Here is a 25,471-nt window from a genome sequence, read left to right on the forward strand (position 1 = left end):
CCATATGGTGGGTTGTGCTCATAATACCGCTCAGAGGCAACCCAAATAGACGCCTGAACAATTAACCTCAACAAGTATGTGCTGATGCAGAAGAGCAAAAGATCTATTTTGTGGCCCTTCCAGAGATTGAACTTCCCACCCTGCCATATCTGTTGAATTTGTTTTACACTGAACTTGTATATGTCTTAAGCCATGTTGCAAGAACTTAGTCCTGTGCTACCAGTAAAACTTGCTCCCACCAGCAGAATAATGTGAAATGCCCAAATTGATGTAAATATGAATTCTGCTTTCAGCTTGGTCTTTCCAAACTGGTACTTTACGTGTGTTGAATAGAAAGAAAAAAATACATTTGCTAAATTAAGAAAATTACAAATATTTTTAGTTATCGTATGAAGAAAATATTGGGAAATTTCTGACTGCAGAAAATGCACAAACATGATATGTTTCCGGTACTGATTAGGTCTATACCATGCAGTCTTGAAAGCTGCAAAGTACAAGCTGTGGTGATCGGTAAAATAAACTGATTGATCCCAAGTTTTCACAAATCAGCCGATCGCGGTAATTGGCCATTCAATCGAAGCTACTACTTATATGTTATCAATTTTGTAGTGACAATTATTGTAGGGAAAAAAAAATCAAAACCTTGCCTTTTATAAGGGGGGGGGGGGCTCCCTGGCTTCTTACCTGTAGCAAATCGTCTCGAGACGCCCCTCCTTATACGATATACGTAGCTCGAAACAGTTCCAGAAATGGACTTTGAATGCCTAGTGGACCACCTTTAGTAAATAGTGTTTGTGTGCCTCTGTTAAGACCACCCTGTAATTTCCAACAATGGCCGAATCCCGTGCGTTTTCTGAATTGCGATTACGTTGCGCGTTGACTTTTTATTTGACGACTTTAGCTACGTGAACTGGAAAAGAAGGTGCAAAGTCGAAGAGTTTGTGAGCAAAATAAGACAAGCCTGCCATGTGGCAATGTACACTGTTAAGCCCGGGGCGACTCCTTTCGTCATGACCCCTCCACTCACTGATTTGTCATTTATTAAAAAAGCCAGAATCACTAAATCAGTGTTATGGAGGAAGGTGACAGGACATCCCAGGTTGTATCCACAACTAAATGAACTCGTATCCGTGTGACCTGGAAGTGTGCGTGTGGAAGCGGGCGGTGCCGTTTTTCTACATCCGGTGTGTTCGAACCTCACTCCAGCCAGCAGCGAGCGAAGGCGGACTCCTGAAGAATAATGGAGAGGGCTCCCACTCTGTTGCTAACATGAAATATCAGCACCAACAAGTAACACCGAGAGCCTTGAGTCAAGACTGGCTCTAACATTGCGAATTCGGCAGCAACACATCTTACGGCGCGTGTCCTTTTCATCTGGCTCTATCGCAACCAAGGTGAGCCTGTTGTGTTTGTTCGCGGTCAGCCACAAATCCGGAATTTGTCGGGGCTTTTGCTTGTTCGTTAAGATTTCCATAGCTGATGGGGCTAATTTCCTTGTTGAGCTTGGTGCAGCTGTCACTCAGCCATCAGTACATGTTAGCGAAGGCGTTTACGACAAGCTGCCATTAAGGCTTATTCGAGTCTTATCGTTCATAAACGCGTCTCGTACGCACCGTGAAAATACGATTTGGAAATAGGAGTAACTCGATGTTTCTCCACATCTCTTGTTTTGGAATAAATTGGCCCAGACGATATGGCTGGCTAATGTGGCTAGCGTTAGCTTTGCGGCAGGTTTGTCAGGTTTTCTGCTGGTGAGCTAACTTGGCTAACGGTGTGTTCGTCCACTAATCGATGTGATGACCACTAGCACCAGACTGAGGTTGGACCCCCACGGATGGCGACTTGCTTTGTTCATCAAGCATTGGCTCGTTTCCTTGTTTTGAACCGCGTTCGGACCCTAAAGTCTCTTTACCGCTCAATTCAAGATTAACCCTCGCAGCTTCAACAAAGCGCTGCATCTCTTCAAGTATTGTTTTGGATGGTCCGTACAATGCAAAGATAAGATAGCACATCGTTTGTTTCTATCATCTCGGGGCCTCTACTCGATGTGGTGGCTTTTGCTGGGGTTGAATTGTTTAATTGAATTGAAATTGCAAGACCTCACCTTGCAATCACACTTAAGTCGATCCCCATCGTTTGCCCACACTTAAGAAAAACGAAGAAAAAATTGCAACATGGCATTTGTTGTGCTACACTTGGAATTTGAGCTCACCTTGGGCAAAACTTCCTTTCCTTTTCCACTGGAAATGTTAGCTGACTGTCACAGCAGGAGTGTGGACTATTGGCAGGCCCCCTCTCAGGCTGCTCTTTCCACTGAAGGTTAAATCACTCCACTCACAGCCTTTATTTTTATGTGACAATCAAAAGATGCCAACAGATTAGTTAGTTGATACCTCAGGGCCTCGTCACTGTTACTGAGAATGTTCACTGTTTAGGTAGTAGTAATAATAATGCATCCGTTTTGTATAGAACCTCTCTTAACTTAATAATAGTTCACAATACATTTTAATGCAGTTGTGTTGTATGTTTTAACAGAAGACATGTATCCTGATTTGTCGGCGTTTCATATTGTCGTAACAAAAATAATAATAATACTGGCTCAAACTCAATCTTGTTCAAAACGTTGTAGCTCGGCTTCTGACCAGGGCAAAGAGATCAGAACATATTACTCCAGTTCTAAACACTTGACACTGGCCCCCAGTCAGCTGTAGAGTAGATTTTACAATCATTTTACTGGTCTTTAAATCACCAAATGGCTTAGGTTCCAAATGCATTAAAGAAATGCACATGGAATATAAAGCCAGAGGGTTGTGAGGTCAGCAAAGTCAGGAGAATTAGTGGGGCCACAGCGGTCAATGCAAACATGGTGAATCATCTTTTAGCTGTTTTGCAGCATGTAAATGACTAAGCTGTCAACAGAACAAGAGTGTAAATGTGTTTGAATCCAATTTAAAAACTATGCCCCCATGTTCTATTAGAGCACTGTACATTCAGTTGGTAATTTTAGTAAATTACATTATTTGTTTCTCTACATTGCTTTTAAATCTCAAATGTTTCAGTTTTTCAAATGTCTTTCAGTTTTTTGCATTCAAATATTGCATTTACCCTTTAAATATTGTCCTTAAATGTTGTTTTGTAACTATATGAAGCTCATTGAATTACCGTGTGTATGAAATGGGCTCTATAAATAAAGCTGCAAAACTGTCACGTCATCAAAATCGCCCAGAACGGATAAATCCGCAAGAAAGCTATTGCACATGGGTTTCGTTCAATTATCAAAGTGACCCATTTGTTTTGACTGACTCAGTAATGTTTTTTTGCCTCTTTTATTAACCAAGCATAGATAGAAAATAACATAGGCAGTCACATTTTCACCCTCTTCGCTGTCCCTAATGGCCAGACCCAACTCCTTGAAGTCACAGCAATTGGTATAGTCTTATAGTTTTGAACAAAAGTCAATGCACAAGCGTGAATCATTAGTTAATTTTGACTAGTGTTCAGCAAAATATTTTTGTCCTGAGTATTCTTTTGACGAATGCCATCATTTTGCATGGTGAAAGACATAGCCGATGAAACCAAGCGTCATCCATAAAATGGCAAGTCCATGGCCGCTATCTTATCTATTATAATTTACTATACTGTCAAGACAACAGTTTTATGTATTCACAGATTTTCCATGATGCTTTCCTTTAGTTGACGTGGATGAAACAAGTTTGCGGATGTAAGCTGTTTGTAACCTCAAAATGTCGTGAGGTCAAGACCACCAACGACCCCTGGGAGTGTGCAGACATTAATTTTATTAAAGCTATCTAATTGTTGCCTCGCCTCTCGCGCATTATGCATCCAAAGGTTTATTTGCTCCCGTACAACCTTGTCTGGAGTTCAATACTGGGGATTTCCCCACCTTCAATCAAAATGAAAGAGCCCACAGAGCCTTTAGGTAACCACAACGTTTAGGTAAATAAGATGAGCATGTCACAAAACAAAGTCTGCTGTCTGCTGCCACGATTATTTTCATGGAAAGCACGTTCAGTACAGGTATACTCCAATATCTCACACAGCACATTAAATGGAGTTACCATGAAGCACAAGCAATATTGATACTCCAAGCCCGAATGGAACAGATTGTCCTTAATATGAAACCCAACTTCACATTTGCATGTCCAAATGTTAGATGTGAAAATGTCTGTGACCAGAAAGACACCTTGTAGTGCCCCCCCCCTTTTTAGCTTTGTTCGATTGTAACGTGTGTAAATGAAGACGGCTCAATTTGCTACATGTGGCCTAGCTGTACTCAGTGCTCCAGGCTCATTCATCGGGGAGTGGCCTGGCTCGGCAACGTGCCCAGTGCAATCTGGTCAGTGAAGGCTTTCTACCTTTTGAGCAAGACAATTGTTTTCTCGCTTGCCATGGTGCACCAATATGTACATAATGGATTTTTTTTTTTTTTTTTTTTTTTTCCAGCAGTGAAGCTCTTAAGCGAATGCTCATGCAAGCCCCAGTATCTCATTTGTATGTTTTGTAGCAACGTCCAGACATGTCTGAACATGTTCAAATGCAGTGGTGATGCAGTTATGCAATATGAATGGTCGCACAAAAGTCACATTTTCCCTCCCTTAAGCCCAGAAATACATTTCTATTTAACTGTCCCACTGGTGTGTTTTCCACAAATAGAACCTTAAGGGAGACTCTGCATTATTGTGAGTCTGTCATTACACTTTCTAGCACCATTTTTAGGTTTAGTGGCACTGATTAAAGGCACTTGAAATTTACATTCCATTGATTATTTTCATTCAAACGTGTGTCAGTTTTTGTGTTTCTGGAATGTCATTTAACTTTTTAATCTACCTTTTGGCTCCTTCAGAAAGCCATCAATCGTTAATTAGTTCGTGTCGTTTCTTCTAGAATGATTGTTCAGAGAAACCAGTTGGCATACAAGGAACGATACAATCAAGCTTAATATTAAAAAAAAAAAAAGTAAATTCTTTGTCAGGAATGTTCCTAACAACCCAAAAGTCCTCGACTGGGTCATTTTTCACTTTGTCAATGTGTATAAAATTAAAAATATTAAATGAATGACATGAAACCAGATTCCTTATAAATCCTTTTAAAATCCTTTTAATTCCTTTTTCCATAGCTAAAATGTGCACGGTAAAGATTCCACTCCCCCCAAATGTAAAAGGTTTTGGTGTGAATCTCGGACCTTTTAAATACATTTCTAGGATTTTTATTCAGGTTTGTTTTCACAATTTTGAAAATTTGAATAAAAAATATGGGTGGATAGAAAACCACTTAGTGGTTAATTCAGTGTGCTCGCTTGGAGGGTTTTGCTTGCGTCATCACAACATCCTGTTTTGGCCATGTTGTTTCGGACTGAAAGCCAACACTTTTGCATAATTTTATGCCCAAAAATTTCAATCGCTGAATTCTTGGTGCATCTCTAAATAATACACTGACAGTGAATTTGTGATTGAAAGAATACTGATCTACTAATGTATTGTTTGTTGGAAGGTGTGCAAATTCAAGGTTCTTCATTTTTGCAGGAACCATACAATGTTTAATTGCTTTTGTATTGTTCATATTAAGTAACAGTATAAATAATATGTAAGAAAGAAAAAAATATTTCACCCTTAATCAAGAAAATAGTGTCATTATTTCAGCTGTCATTAGAATGTGGTTCAATTTCTGAATAGTTTTGTAAACGATAATATTTAGAAGCCATGCAAGAGGGTATATTATGTCTAGAATTATTTTTTTAAATAAATCACATCTTGTAATGTCTTGACACTATTATTATCTCAGTTACCTGTGGTGAATACAACAAACAATGCAAAAGTCCTTTGCAATCAGACTGGATGTGTGTGGGTTGGTCATTGTTAGTCCAGCTGCAATCCTCTTTTCGGATTAAGGTAGTTCACTAATGATTGTTTACACAACAGGAAGAGTTCCATCTTGCCAATGGTATTTACTGTAAACCTGTTTTAGAGCAACCCAAGTCGGTTCCTGGTTTTACGTAATAGTAATATTGCACGGTTGCCCTTGAGAGCAACTGGAGGTGTCTTCAATGCTTAGAACTGTGCAGGCAATACCGAGCATGAGTCATCCGGAAGCCCACACACACAAATACATGGTACTTATCTGCAGCAGCCTCTCCATGCACAGGAATTACAACATTGTCATCAACCTTTTAGTTAAATTGACATGTAGGCTTTAATAATTAATACATGTGGTAAACTGTCAAAATTTCATTAACATGTCCCAAAAACAAACACTGGATGTTTTTTTTATCTATCAATTTGAGATGACACTGTATGATTACTTGGTCTCTATTTGATTCCTGGTGTCATAATTATATGTGCATCTGTGCACTTGATGTGAACAGACGAGCCTCCATCAATGTCCCTGGGAGTGGACAGCTTTTATGTAATTGTTTACATAATATTCTCCACAAACATGGCCCATTTGGCCAAGGTTGTGGGCGGAAGATAATCTTGATAGTCACTGTTGGCTGGGATTCTTGCACTCATCTCAACAGCACCCGGCTGACGGTAAACTACCCCGTCCTTATCGGGCATTGTGCTCTTGTAAACAGTGATTATTAGTCCAGCCCATAAAATTCACAACAATACTGTCTTTACAATTTATTTAAGATAAAGTCTGCATAGTTTTTATAATCCCCAAGTTGTTGAACGAATGGTGGTGGGGGGGAACTATTTTGGTGCTAGATGAGGAAAATGTTGTGATTACAGAGTTAGGAGAGAAAACGTGTTGAGCAGGCTGTAGTAGTCTGCCCAAGCTAGATGATAAACTTGCTACCGCTAGATACGGCAGCGTCTCTCCTCGACCTTCCCAGTCGGTCTACGGCTCCAGATAACATAAGCAGCCTGGCAAAGCTTTTAGCTGCCATTCAGTTATCACAATAGCTTAAGAATCTGTGAGTCTTGGTATTGTTTTTGCTTTGTGTGGAGTACCCACTACCCAGTATGCCTTGCTTTTTTTTGTATTTTATATAGAAAATAAAAAAAAATAATAATATTAGTGTTAGGAAGTTTATTCTTTCCCAAAGTAGTCGTATTCATTATTTGCGTTCACCCAACTCTGTATTTATTTTCATAACAATGGATGGGTGATTATTTGAATTTTGGACGATTTCACTCATCTGTTTTATTTTTTGTTCTTTCTAATCACTATTTTAATCTTTTCTACGGAATCTTCTGTTTTAGGGTTTTGACCTTCTTCCCTCCGGTGATCAATGTTGAGGCCAGAGTGAGGACAGAAGAGTGTCCAAACCAGCTTTTGTCTCATGATTGTGTGTGCAACGTCCAGGCACTGCCAGTGACCAGGGCGGTGGCTGTGGTGGGCCCAGCCCAGGGGGGCTTTGTACACGTCACTCCAGGCCCTCGTTGATCTGTGCCGCTTACACCATGGAACCACAGAGAGACAAATATGGCGAGCGGCCTGCCAGGAGTACTAAAGTTTCCCAGGGAAGTCGCATTGGACACTCGTCCCGGCCGTCGGGCTCCTCAAGCTCCTCTGGGGTTCTCATGGTGGGCCCAAATTTTCGTGTAGGCAAGAAGATTGGCTGTGGAAACTTTGGGGAATTGAAGCTAGGTAAGTTAAAGAAATGAGTCATAGCAGTCTCTCTTCTGATAATTATTTTTGCAAGCACAGTCAAAATTCGGAACAAACAGACACACGTAACTTTGTGGTGTGGATGTACAAATATGAAGATGTAAAATCAGAGTTGGGCACCAAATTGTTTTGTACGTTGTGTGATGTTCTGTTGGTGACACAATTTTATTCTCTGTGCACATGTATTTTGTTAAAATGGCAACAACATTTCACAAAGCAGAATAACATCAAACTGGCAACAACATATGAATCAACTGTGTTCTTGTGTTTGTTACATCCTTCTGTGCATACATATAATAACATGGTGAGATGTCTTAACATTTTTTCTCTCCTCAGGTAAAAATCTCTACACCAATGAGTATGTAGCTATTAAACTGGTAAGTTGACATTTTCTCTCTTTTATCAAAACTCGGGTACAAATGGTTGTAAGCAAGATGCATCTTAGTCATCTTTGGGTTAAAGTCTCACTACCTTTAGTAATAAGTAACAAGAGTGCAAGTGTTTATTAGTAGATAATGCAGTCAGATCTCTTCTCATGCTGCACCTTATTATTATTACTTGATCAAAGAAACACGGTTGCTAATATTAGACTGTGCCATTGTTGTCAGACAGGAAACATGTTTCATTAGACAAAGGGATTGCTTAATGTATACACAGATGTTACCCGATTAGTCACCACTCTTTTCATACGCGCTAAATTAATGTTACCCAACAAATGATATAGCAGGGATGCTGTTAAGAAGCCTAGATGCTGGCAAAGTGACTCATCTCTGTTATTCCACACAGGCTGAGGAAATGTTAGTGTTCAGCTCATCCACCAAAGTAGCTGGTGCAACATATTTGGGCAGAGTGTTGCCTTTCTAAACGTCAGTGGACAGCGAAGTCCATTTTTCGTCTGCCAAATCTTTTTCGCTCAGTGTCAGGTTAATAAAATTAACCTTGAAATGGCCACAAATACATTTGGATTACAATATAAAAGACAGTGTCTGGATTATTATTAGATAAAAGTTTGGTGCTGTGGCTTATGTTATTGAGTTTGTAGCCCTGCAGTATATTTGGCAAATTGTATATCTGTCTAAGTCACGTTGTCACCTCAAATGTTGATAGTATGTTTTTTTGCTTCCTTTTGTGTCAGATTGGCCACACGTAAGGCTGAGCCAATTGTCCCCTAACAGGATAAAGCATGCCCCTCCCCTGCCCTCCCCCATGTACCTTGCCAGCCGCCATTCACAGTCTTTTTATATTAAGCAAGGGAGTAGTAAGGCCATATTGAAAAATAAGTGACTTAAGCCCTTATCTCACTGAGTGGATTGGTGAGTGTTTACGCACTGCTCCAATGTAGATTTTTTTTGCATCAGGGGTTGTTCAAGGTTGCAAACGGTCACAAAGACATTCGCCAAAGATGTGGCAAGATGTTTATTCAACTGTATGTAGGAGTTAAATTTAATTATATAATAAGTATTGTACTATCATTCACTTTTCTACTTGAAATATTTATTCTCATAAAAAAAATGTTTCACATGAAATCACAGGATTCTCCTAAATTTGTTCTTGTGTACGGTACTTTTTCTTTAAATGTGTAGCCCATATATGGTACTACTTTATAGAATCCTGCAAGTTGGTGATAATAAATCATATTCGTGCCAAACTATCATTGATACAGTGCTCTTCTATGCAGTGTGCTTGTGCACAAGCAGCAAAATTACACTGATTTCATCTGTAATGTTGTTGGCATTATCTCAGACTTACTTTGCCTGTTGTTTTTGCACAGGAACCAGTAAAGTCAAGGGCACCACAGTTGCATTTAGAGTACCGGTTTTACAAAACGCTGGGAACTACAGGTAGGTCAAAGCAACAGACTTGGCTGGTATTTTGCTGTCACTGGTTTATTTGATGTCATTTGATAAGCTGATTGTATCATTTGCACAGTGGGTGATCGGTATCCTTGTGTGGCTAAACAATCACCTTGGAGGCAAAATAGGAGTTGTGTGCAATTTAAAAAAAAAAAAAAAAAAGTGGAAGAAACTGTACAGTAATCGGTCTTTATATTGATTGAAATAAAGTATCCTTTTGACTAAAACTGAATCTGGTACAGCCGCGTGTCTGCAATCCCATAAGGAATTTTGATCAACTATGCTATGAGAGGCAATAGATAGGGACCATTTAAATAATAGCTGCAATTTTAAATAATTTTTTAGTCTGAAAATTTTACAAAATTACAGTAATTTATTGAGAATACCACGCACTTGCCTAATACCCGAACAGTAACGCACCCCAAAAATTGCCTCTCAAAAGCTGATTTACCTTTTGTACTCCCATTATAGTCTCTCCTGATTTGCAGGTGTCTACACTAAAAAAAATATATATCTGCATAGTAATTGTACAGATTTGAATTTATTATTATTTGCACAGTAATTGGACAGATTTGGATTTGTTGTGTTGAGAAAACACTGGCATCACCGGAGCCTTTGTCGAAGCTATCGCCACTTCCTGGTATGAGTCGCAAAGCCATCTCGTGTGATCACACTTGATCTCACAAAACCCAGCAGCAGCAGAATGTCGAAGATATGCGCCAGTGTTTATCGTGTTGTGCGACCGTTGTATCGTTGAGCACTGTGGCAAAAAAGGCTTGCTTTGGCAAATACTTCTTGCCGGCTGGGAAACCTACTTTTATATAGAACACGGCATTGAGCATGTTTGTTTTTATTTCTGGGTGTTTTCGCCTCCCTCCAACTTACCCCTTTTCTAGACCGTCACGTTTTCGTATTACATTGTGTGTTAAATGTTTCCTAGTCAGCATTCATTGCAGCCTGGCGGTCCTGCAAGGGAGATCTTCCCATCTGCGGTTGCCCTCATTTCTCCCCACGGGGGTCGCGGGCTGTATTACATATTACATTACATATTGTATTGGAATGAAATTACACTTATTATTTTTTTTTTAAACAATCCCCAGATTTCACCTGTACAAGGTGATAAATCTGTAGTTTCGGGCGTATTCGTGTATAATACGCTCACGGCTCACCCTCGATTTTCTGTGGTTTGTTTGGGGTTTTTTTCGTAAAAAAAAGTCTGTTCTTAGAATTAGGGAATTTGTATACAAGTTAGTGGTGGAGAAGGGGATAAGAGAATTTGCGATGCTCAGTCTTTACATTTGGAAGCTTATACGTTCTCACTATTGTTTTTGTAAAGCTGAGGAAAGGAAAAGGGCAACTGTGTGGAAATTCATTAAATATTTAGAGAGTGGGTCTGCCTTTCTTAGTACTAATCTGACTCTCGCCTCTCCTCCAGACAGGATAATATGACATCATTGCAGCTCCAGATTCCACACAGTCGATGCTGTTGTCATCGTGCTTGTGGAGCTTTCAGAATTAATGTGCATTGACATATGGCCAGTCAGGAGTTATTTTCTGTCTGTAACCAACTGTCATTGGATACTAATGATGATTATTATCAGTTCAGTTATCAGTAATCACGGATTTTTAAAATTCTTTTCAAAACCCGTGAGGACTATTTTTCCATGCAAATCTGTAAGTAATTCTGCTACCATGTCGTCACAAGACTGCAAGATTTGGGGTAATGGTTGAGTGAGTATTGTTTAAGGTCAGGCGCACTGTGACCGGGTGTTTGCAGTCATGAAACATAGTTTCTTTGTCACTGTAAGGACAATTTGAAAATCTCCTGCATTCATGCAATTCATATTGAAACAATTAATGTGACAGATGAAAGAGATTTTGTAGAATATTTTGATCACCCCGTTTGTTTTTCTTTCCTTCCCAATAATGCAGCCTTTTGGGGACTTTGATTATGCAGTTTTGTGGAAAAAATATTCACCCCTTAAACTTTTTAAACCCAATTTTTTACTCTAACTTAAATGCTTTTTAATGTACATTTTATTTGACAGATTCACACAAAGTAATTCTAAATTGTAGCGTGAATTGCATAAATATGTATATGAAATATTTTATATTACAATAAAAAAAAGAAAATTGTAATTTGCTCATGTATTCACCCCTTTGTTATGAAGCCCCTAAAAAGCACTGATCCAATTACCTTTAAAAGTCGCAAAAGGAAAAAAAAAAGTCCACCTGTGTCCAATCTAAATGTTTGATAATCTCTCAGTACACACATGGGCCGTGGACAAAATTGTTGGTACCACTCTGATAATGAAATTAAAAAATAGTGGTCACAGAAAAAACTTGAATATTACATAGTGATAATAAACACAAATATTATGAAAATTAACCAAAACCTTTATTTTGAACTCTGGTTTAACAAAATAAAAAAATAAAAAAAGTCACTGGCCTGGACAAAAATTATGGTACCCCAAGAAAAGATTGTAAATAGCAACCAAGGTGTATCCTCCAACTAGCATCGCCGGTATCTTCCAACTCTGGTTCTCTGTGTGAATTGTTTTCGCAAAAGCTTTGTACATAGTAATAATGACATTTTTTTCAGGAGGTTTGAGTGTCTATCCACCCATACACCATTATAATGTGTCTATATTCTGTACATAGAAGGTACTGGACTTTCTGTTGCCAATAATGATGGGTCTACTGTCTTGAGTTTTCGTTAGTTCTTTAAAAGTCCAATGTTTTCTGTTGAATAACCCTTCATCCACTTACATATTTACACCATCTCCAAACCGACACATTTCAGGCCTCCCACAGACACGGGGTGCCTGTAGTTCAATTAGCAACCCACAGCATTGGATAATGGTGTCCAAAACACAGGATGGAGCACGGCATGACTCCTACTTTCTCCATATGCTGGCAAGAGCTACCGTTCATTCTGTAGGACAAGTTAATTTGCAGGCACCATTGCTATAGACCACTGCATGAACATTAATGACTTTAAAAAAAGATACTAGTTCACTTAAAATTATACATTTGCAAGAAAATAATGTCGAGTTCCCTCGGTTTCTGCGTGAATTGCTCCTAAAATGTGATCATATCTTCATTTAAGTTCCAACAAGAGAAAACCAGCACTTTGCTTTTTCAAGTTTAACAAACAGTTGCATGGGTAGAGTATTGCATTTTTTATTTCATATATTCATTTATTTTTATTTATTTTTTGCAAAGACCTCAGTGTACGAGTATGTTACTAAAGTGTTTCCACAACATAGCTCATGAAGAGTAAATCCAAGAAAAGTTTGGAATACGAAAGATGGCACATAAAATCAAACGTTCCCATGTTTTGGTACCAAAGCGCATCTTTGGGTCTGCGCAAGAGTTTAAGAAGTGGTGCTTTTCCATGGTGTACACATTAACACAATGATGTCACTCAGTAGCTGCCATTTGAGTTCTGACAATTTGTCTTTATATGTTTTAGCTGAAGGTGTGCCTCAAGTCTTTTACTTTGGACCATGTGGGAAATACAATGCCATGGTTCTGGAGCTCTTGGGCCCGAGTCTGGAGGACCTATTTGACTTATGTGACAGGACCTTTTCATTGAAGACTGTCCTAATGATCGCAATCCAATTGGTGAGTTGTTCACTATTTCAATTATATCAGTGGCTCTTATGAATTAGTACTTGTATGTAGTACATATATGTGTTTAAGGTTTGTATTATGGCAATTAACCCTGAGGTTTACCTGTGATGAACCCTAGTGCATGGTAGATCTCCTTGAGTTTACTTTATTAGGTGGGGCAGCTCATCCATAGGGAAACAGACTAGCACGTATAACTATTTGTTTGAGAGATTTTTGCTTTCATCCTCACTAGTGTCTGGGTCAGGGAGAACTAAGTCTGGTCCTTGAGATTCCTGTTTTTACACTCTGACTTTTATCCTTTCTCTACAGATATCTCGAATGGAATATGTGCATTCTAAAAACCTTATCTATAGAGATGTAAAACCCGAAAATTTTCTCATTGGACGGCAAGGGAACAAAAAGGAGCACATTATCCACATTATTGACTTCGGCTTGGCCAAAGAATACATCGACCCAGAGACCAAAAAACACATTCCATACCGGGAGCATAAGAGCTTGACTGGCACTGCCCGCTACATGTCTATCAACACGCATTTAGGCAAAGGTATGCTATCACAACTTTGGAGTTTATTTTGAAGTCTTCTAAGCAGTGGTTCTCAACTGTTGTCATCCTGGGACCCGCATCTTTGTGTTGTTACAAAGTCGTGACACACTTATGAAAGTTAAGAGCAGTAGGGTATTTTTTGGTTTGTTTGTTTAAAAAAAGCCTGTGATAATACATGTTCGGCATATGTTCTTATTAAACACTGTTGCAAATGGATTTGACTATTCCACCCAAAGCGTACTGCTTGCAATGACCTCCGCTAGCCAAAGTCAGAGCTGCACTGTTTAACGGCGTAAACAAGTGACTAGACCAGTCATTTTCCGAATTCCCATCCAATGCTTTTTAAAAAGAAAACACAATGCAAATAAAATTTGTATTCTTCGATATTTTTACGAGCTGTCCACAACCCACTCAAAATTTGTGAACGACCCACTTTTTGTTCCCAACACACCATTTGAGAATCATTGCTTTGAAGTGTTTCATGTTAGTTAGTTTGGCTCCTGAAACTAGTTTATCAGAGGAAGTTAATAATTTTTTTCATGTAGAGCAAAGCCGACGAGATGACCTGGAAGCCTTAGGTCACATGTTCATGTATTTCCTTCGTGGGAGTTTGCCATGGCAAGGGCTCAAGGTAACATATAAAATTAGTTTCATTTTGTTTCCATATTGTATTCATTGGAATGTGTTTTTAATTCATTCATCCGCTGTGCTGATAAAATCAGGTTGTAAATATCGGTCTGCAAATAAAATAGGAGATTTTGTTGGAATCCATTTAAGTCACTGGTTATGAAAGACAATATCAATATCCTAAATTGACCCAAACACTGTGTCACTAATTAATCATGAATCGGGGTAGATCAGTTCTTCTGGATTTTGATTCATCGTACCCAAAATTTGGGATAGTTTGCACAAGCAAGGCTCATAACTGCATCAATGCTTGGAAGGGAATGGTGTGAAGAACAAATAATCTCTAACCTCAATCCCATGTATCTCTTTTGAGGTATAAACTTGAAAGCAGCCTCAAAAAACAATTAAGAAAAATTCCCACAGACAAAAGAGTGAAAAAGTTAGACCAGTCATAATGTGAGTGGGTGTGGCGCTATATGAACACTTGATTTCCCATCCAACCATCATTACGCTGTAGTACAGTAGTCATTAGAACTGCTTCATGTCACGTGCCGTTACGTGTTTGCTCTCCCGCAGGCTGACACACTGAAAGAGCGATACCAAAAAATTGGAGACACAAAACGAAACACTCCCATTGAAGTCCTGTGTGAGAACTTCCCAGGTATTCTGCTTAATTGCTCAGCATAATTGACAGTTTTGCAGTATAATACAAACAACATACAATGTATAGCTTACCACAAGCGCAGCTGCAAGTTCTGTTAACCATCTTGAATTCTTAGCCCTGTGATGTTGTTTCATTCAGAGGAGATGGCCACCTACCTGCGATATGTAAGACGGCTAGACTTCTTTGAAAAGCCGGACTATGAATATTTGAGGACTTTATTCACTGAATTATTTGAGCGCAAAGGATATACCTTCGACTACACGTACGACTGGGTTGGCAGGCAGATTGTAAGTTGCACACGTCAAATGTGAACGAAGGAAGATCTAGTGTGATGCATGTTTATGAGTTGTCTTTCCTCTAGCCCACGCCAGTGGGGTCCGTCCATATAGATTCGGGGGCATCTGCAGTCACAAGAGAGAGCCATCCTCATAGAGACCGGACCTCAGCACACCCACCAATAAGAAATCAGGTATGAAAGTATGACATCTGGGACCATTCACACTTCAGGTTGGGCCGTTCAAGTGTACAGATGGCTCAATTCAGGAAATATCATGCAAAGGTTTTTGTAGAACTGCGGTGAATATGAGTTGAGGGCAATGAATGTTCGTAAATCAATAAAGCCACCGACAACTACTAGTATAACAAACAAAATTGCGTTTTTGTTAGATATACACGACATAACAAGCACTTAACAGAGGAGGTGATTGAACAACATTTTAAGATAAATGCGGAATGTGCCTTGAATGCCAAAGCGAGTCAATACCATCTCAATTGTATATGTGCAAGTTTTTGAACAAACAAACGGGCTATTGAGGAATTGCATTTTCCCCTCTTATAAAATGTTCTATTGCAAATGGTTTTATGTGAGCACAAAGCTTATATGGTATTTCTGTTAAATAGCTCAGTTCAAACCAATTTTAAGTGGAGGGCAACCCCCAAATTTTAATGGTAATAATATGTTCTGTGCAGTCCAACCAGTCGAAACACGGTGTTCTGATTAATATTTAATTTGTGGAATATGAATTAAAGAGGAAAACAATCCACCTGTTTTTATCCATTTCAGGGGGCGGCCATTTTGCCACCTGCTGTTGATGTGATGTCATTTTCAGTCAACAAGTGACAAAATGGCCGTCCCCGAGATAGCAAAACGGGTTGAATTTGCTTCCACGAATGCAATATTGAGTAGAATGCTGTGTTTAGAGGAATGGGGCTCATACAACATATTATTGTAATGGGTATAATTGGCAGTTGACTTCCCCTTTAAGTATGCATTTCCATACGTATAATGTGACAGGAGTATAGTTTAAAAGTACACTTTGAGTGGCATGGATTAAAACTAATGAGATTGCTGTCGTGGATTTACATCAATTCTTATTTAGTTGACCGCTCTGTCATTGTGTTTACTTTGGGTACATTACATTGGATTAATTATTTGACACAGTAAATTGTTATTCATGGGTTTAGTACGATTTTCTATTTGTTTTTTGTTTTGTTTTTAGTCAAAAGCAACAGTTTTAGACACTTTTTTGGTTTGGGGCACATTTGTTTGTTTTTTCTGGCTGGCTATAAGCCTTGCTTGGTTTGGTTTGACGATTATTTTATTCTTCAATTTTCATGGTGCTTTGCATGAACCTGGCCTGGCACACTGGAATACCCATCTTTCCTAATGCAACTATACCATAATTCCTCCCTCTCTCATTGCACTCCCAAACCCACTTCTTCTCCCTGTCACTTGGCTGGCATTCCCGACTCCCGGGCAGACAGCAGTCTCTGATCGACGAGGAGCGTGGGAGGTGCAGCCCACTCGCCAAGCAAACTCCTCCTATCTGACCTCCCACCTAGCAGCGGACAGGCACGGGGGCTCAGTGCAGGTATGCACCCCTCACCTGTTCAACCAGTCACACCCCATCCAGGTCTGAGGCCCTGAATCTGTCTTGCAGCACCTCATTGGCGTTGTCACATGCTCAAGTGGCCTCTATATGTCAGAGCACATTTCTTTTTCCCATTTGACATTCTTGAACAGAATTCAAATAATTTTGCTGAGTTATTTGTCATCAGTGTCATAAAGGAGACTATCATATTTTAGAGGTATTTCTCCAATTTAATTTGTCTCCATAAATTGAAACAAAGTCACAGCTCAAAATTGATCATAAATGATGTGGTCTTAGACATGTTGTGGTCTTGTCACTCTAAACTGTCTAATCTTCCAATTTGGTAGATGAGGTGTCGAGACAGATATATGATCATGTTCGTCTCACAAACCTTTGGTCCTCTGGCAGGGGAATGTTTTTTTATGTTTCGTTTTTTCCCCCCGCACCACCATATGCATGTTGCCCCGCCCTACAAATGGTAATGATGCCATGGAACAACAGTCTTTGCTCTCAGGTCTCGCTGTACTCTTCATGGCATCTTTGTCTGCCTCATGAAAACGCGAAGCTTCATGCATGGCGAGATTACCTGAATTAGTGCATGTGCTCACGGTCCTTCTGAAATGGACTTTAAGAGGAATATCCATCCCCTGTTACAGTGGGTCGTGAAAGGAATGGTGACAATCCATTTCACAATGCTGGTTGACGGCCAATTTGTGCCGATTTCAAAGCAATTTTGCCATCAGCTACTGCGGAATATCATTATGGGGTCAAACTGTTAATGTTTTACAAGCGCACAAGCCATTAAAGTATTTAGTATGTAAGTACAATATTTAAGCACACCTAATTTTAATGATTAACAAGAAGGAAGTAATAAGTAATGTTGCTGATTCACCTCACGCTACGACTTTTCTTAATTTAGAAGTACAAAATGAGATAACCTTTAATACAATGACTAAACGCTTTTGACAGTTCTTTTCTTAACACCTCTTGTAAAGGTTGGTTGTTCTTTTGAAACCAGTGCAGGGAAAGCTATAAAAAGCTAGCTATCTAGCAGGACAACCTATAAAAAGCTAGCTATCTAGCTATCTAACGTTTTATATTTTTGTGCAAAAAATACATAATTTGTTTAAAAAATAGTTAATTTGAGCATCTCAGTATCTGGCAATAAAACAATCATGCACATGTCCCCCAAAAATCTGTTCATTAATGCAGAAATATGTAGTTATTTGTATTCATATCATATATAATGCCACACAAATTGATGCAGGTGTGTTTGTGTTTAAAATGCTTTTGAATCCATCAGTACTTTACAAAATGTCAATTGTGTGTTCAGTTGTACAGTGAGGCACACCAGACTGTTATCATGAATTAAAACCGCTTCCGGAACTGTATCTAATCTTGGCCACTCTGCATAATACATGAATGTAGTCTGCCTTTTGTGCTATTGATGTGCGGCTGGCCCTTTGGTCGCAATGTTGCATTTTCTTCACACGCTGAAATCATTGCTGTAGTTGTTGTGTGGTTGAGAGTACAAGCGGACAGATGTGATGTGAAGACGCGTGTGTACTGCATGTGCCGCAGGTGGTCAGCTCAACCAACGGGGAGCTGAACGCTGACGATCCACTAGCAGCTCATTCCAATGCGCCAATCACCGCCCAGGCAGAGGTGGAAGTGGTGGAAGAAGCCAAGTATGTGTCATGCAGCCGCACCTCTTCTCTTCCATGTCCTTATGCTGCCCCCTCTCTTTCCTGCTCTTCCTCTCCACTTCTTTTTGCTGCTTTACCCTCGCTGCCTTTTGCCGTGCTGTGGAATTGTGACATCCTTTATCTTAATACGACCACATGTATCTCCTTTCTGTGGGTTGCTCATCTTTGACTATTTGTCTATCAAATTTTCATGTGGTTCTACTTTTTAAAGAAGTAATGCATCAATCAGACTAAGGTTCTCATTTTGAGCCTCTACTACTTTAGTAGGGATGTCCCAATCACAGTTTTTTTGCACCCGGGTCTGAGTCACCTGTTTTTCAGGATTTGCTGAAAACAAGTCCCGATCTGATACCACGGCAATGTATTAAGAAGGGAAGAAAAGCTCATGCAGATTGTCGTTTGTTTTTTTAACAATAATATCCCATCATGACAGATTTTATATGGCGAGTAAAGCAGTATCTGCTAATTCTCGTGGAAGCGCACTGAAAAAAAGAATATAAAGTAGCAAATACTTATCTCCCTGTAGCAGTGGTCCACAAAATACTAACATTAAAGGAAAAGTCAACCTAAATAGATAAACGGGGTGACCTCCATTTCAGTAAGTTACATATGACAGCGGGGTCTCAATCTTTCCCAACTGGCCATGAAAGATTCAACAAAAGATGAATTACTTCTAATAAATCACTTTCATTTGCAGTCATTTCTATTTTTGTCTAATGACGAGCCTTCCTTTATTGGCGTCACTGTTGGCAGGTACTTTGATGGCCCTGCTAGCATGTCAAACCCAACAGAACTCGTGCTGTTGCCAGTTAATTAACAGTGAAATGACGTTGCGCATCACCATTTTTTAGAAGTTATCATCTGACCTTATGCAATATGCCTTTGAACAGTGGTCCCTAACCACCAGTTTGCCCCTTGGTACCCGGCGTCACCTTCCCTGGCATTTAGTTTCTGCTCCACCAATACTACAAATCAGGGATTGTCAACCGATGGTCCTCGGCTCTCTAGTGGTCTGTGGCGGTACTGCAGGTGGGCCGGAATTGGAAACAATTTATTTTCCAGCTCACGTTTTTAGTCATTTACCCATCCTAATTATGTCAGTGTAGCTGAGAATCACAAAATAGACATACAGATGCAAATAAATAAGATGGCCGTCGGGGGATCAACAAAACATTTTTGTTTTCAAATTCTTCAAAAAATGCTGATAAAGTTTCTTAACATGTTCCCCACGTGGGACTCGTGCAAATGTGGAAAGAAATTTTCAGAAGAATTGGAAAATACTCAAAAGTCATTTTGGTCTGGCACCTAGAGGGGTCCAAGTGTATTTCAGGAGGACCAGTGCCCCCGTGGCCACCGCTCTAGCTCCGCCAGTGTTCTTGACTGCATTTTAATGCGGAAACATTACACCCAGTACTGTAGTGCCAGTATGTCGCTTTTTTGGGTTTTCCCTTTACGACTCAGACTTTAAGGTCAACGATAGACCAATTTTAACATTATGTATGAAACCTTGGCATTGCACCAGAATTTACCGAGATGGGGGAGTACATGGTAAGGTTGGAAGAGGGGACTATGTCATCACAGGAGTGGTCATGGTTCATTTCAGATCTTCACGAAGTATTAAAGAAAGAATTAATGCAGATGCAGTGTAAACTTAATCACTTTTCTATCAACCTCCATCTACAGCTCACATTTAAAATGTTCAACTTGGCTTGCGTTTCCTCCATGGGATGTGTAGGAGATATGACGATAGCTGCGTCACCTACATAGTCAGTGTGACATCATGGCAGCAAGACAGAGTGGTTTCCTGCTATTGAATTCAAATCGACAAGAGGAGCTGGGTGTGTGGGTGAAAGCGTCTTCTCATTCCATCCTCCATCGACCAATGGGCAGACTGCAATGCATCTCGCTCCCACCATTCGAGTATCACTTAACTCCTGTGGGTACTGAATGCAATACAATATGACATGAACTTCCTGAGACTTGGCAAGCAATCCAGAACTAGCGAGTGGTCTAGTTTTCCCCACTCAAGGCTCCCTCCCCACTGTGCTTGTCTGTTAATGTGTGCGAGTGTGTGTGTGTTGCATGCGCTCTGTCCTCCTCATCTTGTTCTTGCTGTAATAATCTATCTTTCTTTTGTCTTTACACTCTTTGTTCTCTCTTCTGTAGCTGCGTGAAAATGCTCAACCTGTGGTGAGTCCCTCTCTGCTCGTCCACCTCAGCCTCATGGGACAGGGAGTGGATCAGCTAGGCTGGGCCCAACCCACTCGTTGGGTTTTGAATCGGAAATGAACTCATTAGAACACCGTGATATGTGGCTTAGATCCTGGCAAAGCAAGGAGGGACAACTTTGAAAGTGACAGATTCAGATAGTTAACCCGATCTTTCAAATAAGAAGTACCCAGTCATGTCATAATCGACAGCATTGTTCTCTGTGTTATCGAACCACTGGCCCATCATGTCTTGGCTCTTTGTGTGCACCCCTTCATATTCTTTCCCCGGGACCAATATTTCTTTCTGTATGCTTTTGTTTTTTTCCCCTAGTAGTTAAGTGTTTAAGATAATTGGAAGCAAACAGGCCCAAATACGTAAATATTGGAATTTTTCAGCTCACACTACATGGACAAAAGTGTTGGTGCTTCAAACTGCAACATGCGGTAGTTGGCTGCTCGTTGGCAGCTATATCAGCCTTGTAGTTGGACCTGAAGTCTGGGTTCTATGCTAATTCTTACACCAAAGTATAAGCATGGCAGTCAACACCCATTTTTTTTAGGATACTCTGTGCAGCTCAACTGGTTGAAACAGTGTTGTGGTTTATGTTTTGTTTGTGGAATATGAAGTAAACAAGCCAGATCCATCTGTTTTTATCCATCTCAGGGGGCAGCCATTTTCCCCACTTGGTGTTGACTGAAAACGACGTCATAGTTGTCAGGCTCACCAAATTTCTGAAGTTGAACGGTGATTGGTTGTGGCCTGAGACCAGGCAACTCTGATGTCATTCAGTCGACAGGAAGTGGCAAAATGGTGGCCCCCAGAGCTAGATAAAAACGGGTGCATTTGCTGCTCAACTCATATCCCACAAATGCAATGTATTAATCAGAATGCTGTCTTTAGACTAGTGGGAGCACATACAACGTAACATTGTAAAGTCAAAAATTGGGTTGATTTCACTTTAAACGTAAGGTTCTTGCCTAACAACTGAGTATAAGCACTCTTGCCTGTGTTGTATCATTTGCCTAAATGTTAGTTGAATGTGTGGTTCTCTCCGCAGGTGCTGCTGCTTCTTCAAACGAAAACGGAAGAAGAACACACCGCGACACAAATGATGCTCTGCGAGCAGCCTGAAACGCTCCGGCTCAGTTGATTGTTGCCGACAGAAATCGGTGAAATTCCATTCAGAATACAAGCGCAAGAAAAGGAGAGCTCTTGTTGGCAGCATATTCTGAAAGGACCAGTGAAATGTTTTCTGGACTTTTTTTTGTCATTTGCTGGGAATCATGTTTTAATTTTTCATCCAGGATGTACGGGATAACATTTTGTTGGAACTTTCGCAAAGCCTAATTTTGGTCAAGATGCATTTTTCTCCTTTCAGCATCTCCCCCCTCCTTTACTTTGATTGGTTGTTTCACTCGCTAAATGGTATTTTCATTTCCACGCCGCTCTTTTTGATGATAAATCCCGTTTTGGGTATTCTTGATGTGGGACTGAATGTAAAGCATGACACATGAGGAGTCAAGAGCCTAAACTGCTTGCATTAGCTCCTGCACTTTCTGCCTCCAAAGAGGTGAGCCCGAGACCAGAGGGCACAGGGGGAGAACACGCACACACGCCGCCTGCCCTGTGCTCCCAGCGGAGAATCGCTCCGGCTCCGAGGTCAAGTACCCCTCTCGACACACTACAACCCTCCAAAAATCTTGTCCTGGTTTTTGAACACTCTGAGAGGCTGGAAGAAGAAACTATTTATGATATTTATCTCTCCGTTGCCACCAGTTTTCTTACTAATTCTCTCTCCCAACATACACGCTGAATGTATATGAACCGAAAAGTAAAGACTTCGGAGCATTTATGTCATTTGTCTGCGCACGGGTGAGACCAAAACTAACGTGGAGAGGCCACGTGATGTACTTGAGATGGCAAATGATGGACTCTGCACCAGTAGTTGCTTTGGAGCTTCTCAACACTACTGTTCTCTGCCTTAACCCCAAACAACCACCTCACTTGACTTGTGTAAAGAACGCATCCTGATCTGATGGTTGTTAGATTAGCAGCAGTTGGAGGGGTTAAGAAATGTATTTCAAAAAAGATGGCAAAATGGGGCAAAAGAAAAGCCCAAAATTGTGGACTGTGAGCGACTGATGGATTCCCGCCCGACGCCCCCCGCACTGCAAAGCACTGCTCGATGATCCCGACCGACTGTTGTCAACTCACAGAGCGATTGTATCCGCATCATTTGTGTTTTGACGTAGTGTCGCGGAGGGCTGCCTTGAAACGATATCGTCAGTACGTCACCTTGCCTATCCTCCGAACACAGTTTTTATTTTTTTATTTCATGTCTTGCTAATGTGAACATTTGTAAACTCAATTGTTTGTTCAATCCAAATAGCCATGAGTGAGGAAGTGGTAGCAACATGTGGAAAACAAAAAAAAAAGCTTGAGATCATGACTGCACTACTACATTTGTTGACCCCAGCGTTCCTCCTTTGTTCATTCTTAAATCATGTGTTTGACATCAAGTGTGTGCCAGGCTTCCGTAGAGATGCCGGCAATACACCTTCATTTGTCAACCCTCCCCCATCTTTTTTTTTCTTTCTCCTCTTCTTCAAAGCAGTGTGCCATGCCCCATCCTCTCTCCACCTCTGCGTGTACGTACACACGAATCCACTCTCACTGGAGTCCTGGGTGCAGTTTTAAGCGGAGCTGCGCCCACATCTGTTGGAATACAATGTGGTAGATGTTGGTAATTAATCTCACTGAATTCATATATGCTTGTTGCGTGTATTTACACTGTATAGCTTTTGGTTTTTGTTCTTAGCCCTCACCACTCACGTGAGGCCTAAGTGATGTTATTGAAAGTACTTGAATATGAGCATCTACGGGACCTTTTCTAATAGTTGGAAATCTTAACTGAGGGGAATAGGCTATTTGAATGACAGGTATTCAATTCTTTCCTTTTGGGGACATACTTGTGTCTGTTGACAGTGCTGAACAGCTGATGTTCAGCTGGAAACATTTTTGACCTCTGACTCCAATGATGCCACAGTGGCATCAAGCAGGGCCTCGACATTGGGCTTCTTGAGAAAAATCGAACATGGTTCCTGGTAGTGAGGTAGATATCCGGATTAAATAGCCTTTCATGTTGCTTTGTTTCATGTTTCCCCTGAATTATGGATTCCCCTGGTGCCATTCCTGAGACTACTACTACAAGTCCATGCCTTTGACCTGTGCCAGGAACGTGGATTTTATTTTTTGATCATCTCATTCCACCTTGTGTCCTTTGTTAAAATGTTTCCACCATCATTTAAAAAAATAAATCCCTGCGCTTGGTAGCTGAATTCAGTAACCAGGAAGTGTTGAACGAGATTTAGGAACAGTGTAGTCACATGTCCACACAGTTTTCTTTGCTCCTGCCTCTTCCTTCTATTTAGGGTGTTGCAGTCCTTGACGGCCTTTTTTTTTTATCCTTTGCATCTGTGGACCTCCTGCAGTGCAACTATATGGTTAGTACGCGCATGGCTTATCCAGGGAAGACGTGCTCCGTCTCCTGTGGAACACGTCTATTGTCGGCTCTGTGAGACGTTATGGCTTCCAGTCACCTATATGAACTTGGGAGGAAAAGACATTCCATTTACTTTCCGACCAATTAAGTTGAGCTTATCCTAGGTTTTGTTGCGTTGGACTTCAGGTTGTGCGTGACATCCAGAGCTGTGGTGTCAAAGATGTGTAAAACAACGCTAAGGATGGTTCAAGTGGGTATGAATGGCTTACTTTTTGGGTTCTCTGGCACTTTTCCTCGTTGCTGTACTGTACAATTGTCTTGGACTTACTGTATTTTTCTTTGAAGAAGAGGGTGACATTTACTGCAATGTTGTGATGCTTATTTGAGAATTGTAAATTGTACAGACTTCGTAATTGTAGTCTTGGTTCTTTCTGTTGGGATTTCATATAAAGGCTGTAATCAATTATTTTTTTCACCCTGCCTTTCAAACTGTGGAAAATCTAGTTGTACAGCGCCAAGAGTTTATTTTACCCTCGACGCAATCCTCCCCACACCCCCAGAACTATTATTAAGAGAAATCTCAAAACTGTAAATAAGTATTATTGTGTTGAATTATGAATGTCACAAAATTTACTTTGAGTTAGTCAAAGGGCTTCAAGAGTGAAGGACCCAAGTTTCCTATTTTTATTGTTTCCAATTTTTAATTTGTTGAAAAAGCTTAAGCTCCTTTCTTCCCTTTTTTTTTTATGAATGAAATGCCGGTTCTTTACTGGAATCATCTTAAACGATTTGTCCCACATGAAAAAATCACTTTTTATTCCCTCCATGCCTAAAGGGAAGTCCAGTTTGCACCCTTTTTTATGTAAAATAAAACATTTCTCCACCTTTTTGTTTGTTGTTGTTATTCTTTTGGTTATTTACATTATACAGCTGCTTTTGAATAGCTTCTGAATAGATAAAGGATTATAAAGGATTGTCCATTTTAACTTAATATTTAAGTCAACGAACCATTCCTTTTTTTTCCCAGCATGTGGGAATAAACCCCTAAAACCTTTTGCTGGGGGAAGGATTAGTTTAATTTATCATACTTTTGGATGAGAGGCTAAAACCCCTAAACAGATAAAAATAAATCTAATTAACATGAACATATAAATTTGATAAACAAATTAGTATACAGTTCAGAGACTTGCCACACTAGCATTTGTGTGGAGAATGCAATTTTCAA

At 40.1% G+C, this 25,471-nt stretch overlaps 1 protein-coding gene across 2 annotated transcripts; it reads left to right on the forward strand.

The window, feature by feature from the left end:
- The first annotated feature begins 1,138 nt into the window (after window positions 1-1,138).
- Window positions 1,139-25,133, forward strand: csnk1g1 (casein kinase 1, gamma 1). Of its 2 annotated transcripts, XM_088371261.1 has the most exons (13): window positions 1,140-1,394; window positions 7,224-7,611; window positions 7,969-8,009; window positions 9,404-9,473; window positions 12,961-13,112; window positions 13,431-13,665; window positions 14,211-14,296; window positions 14,869-14,953; window positions 15,095-15,243; window positions 15,318-15,425; window positions 16,717-16,827; window positions 18,409-18,515; window positions 21,802-25,133. In XM_088371261.1, exons 2-13 carry the CDS (start codon window positions 7,425-7,427, stop codon window positions 21,854-21,856), a joined length of 1,386 nt encoding a protein of 461 aa, XP_088227387.1. In that variant the 5' UTR covers window positions 1,140-1,394; window positions 7,224-7,424; the 3' UTR covers window positions 21,857-25,133. The 2 variants fall into 2 exon arrangements, with proteins under 2 accessions (XP_088227388.1, XP_088227387.1); XM_088371262.1 differs by lacking the exon at window positions 16,717-16,827 and having other exon boundaries at window positions 1,139-1,394.
- The last annotated feature ends 338 nt before the right edge of the window (window positions 25,134-25,471 follow it).

Source organism: Syngnathus floridae, chromosome 3, assembly GCF_059516105.1.
Source record: "Syngnathus floridae isolate MCC-2025c chromosome 3, RoL_Sflo_1.0, whole genome shotgun sequence".
NCBI classification, from domain to species: Eukaryota; Metazoa; Chordata; class Actinopteri; order Syngnathiformes; family Syngnathidae; genus Syngnathus; species Syngnathus floridae.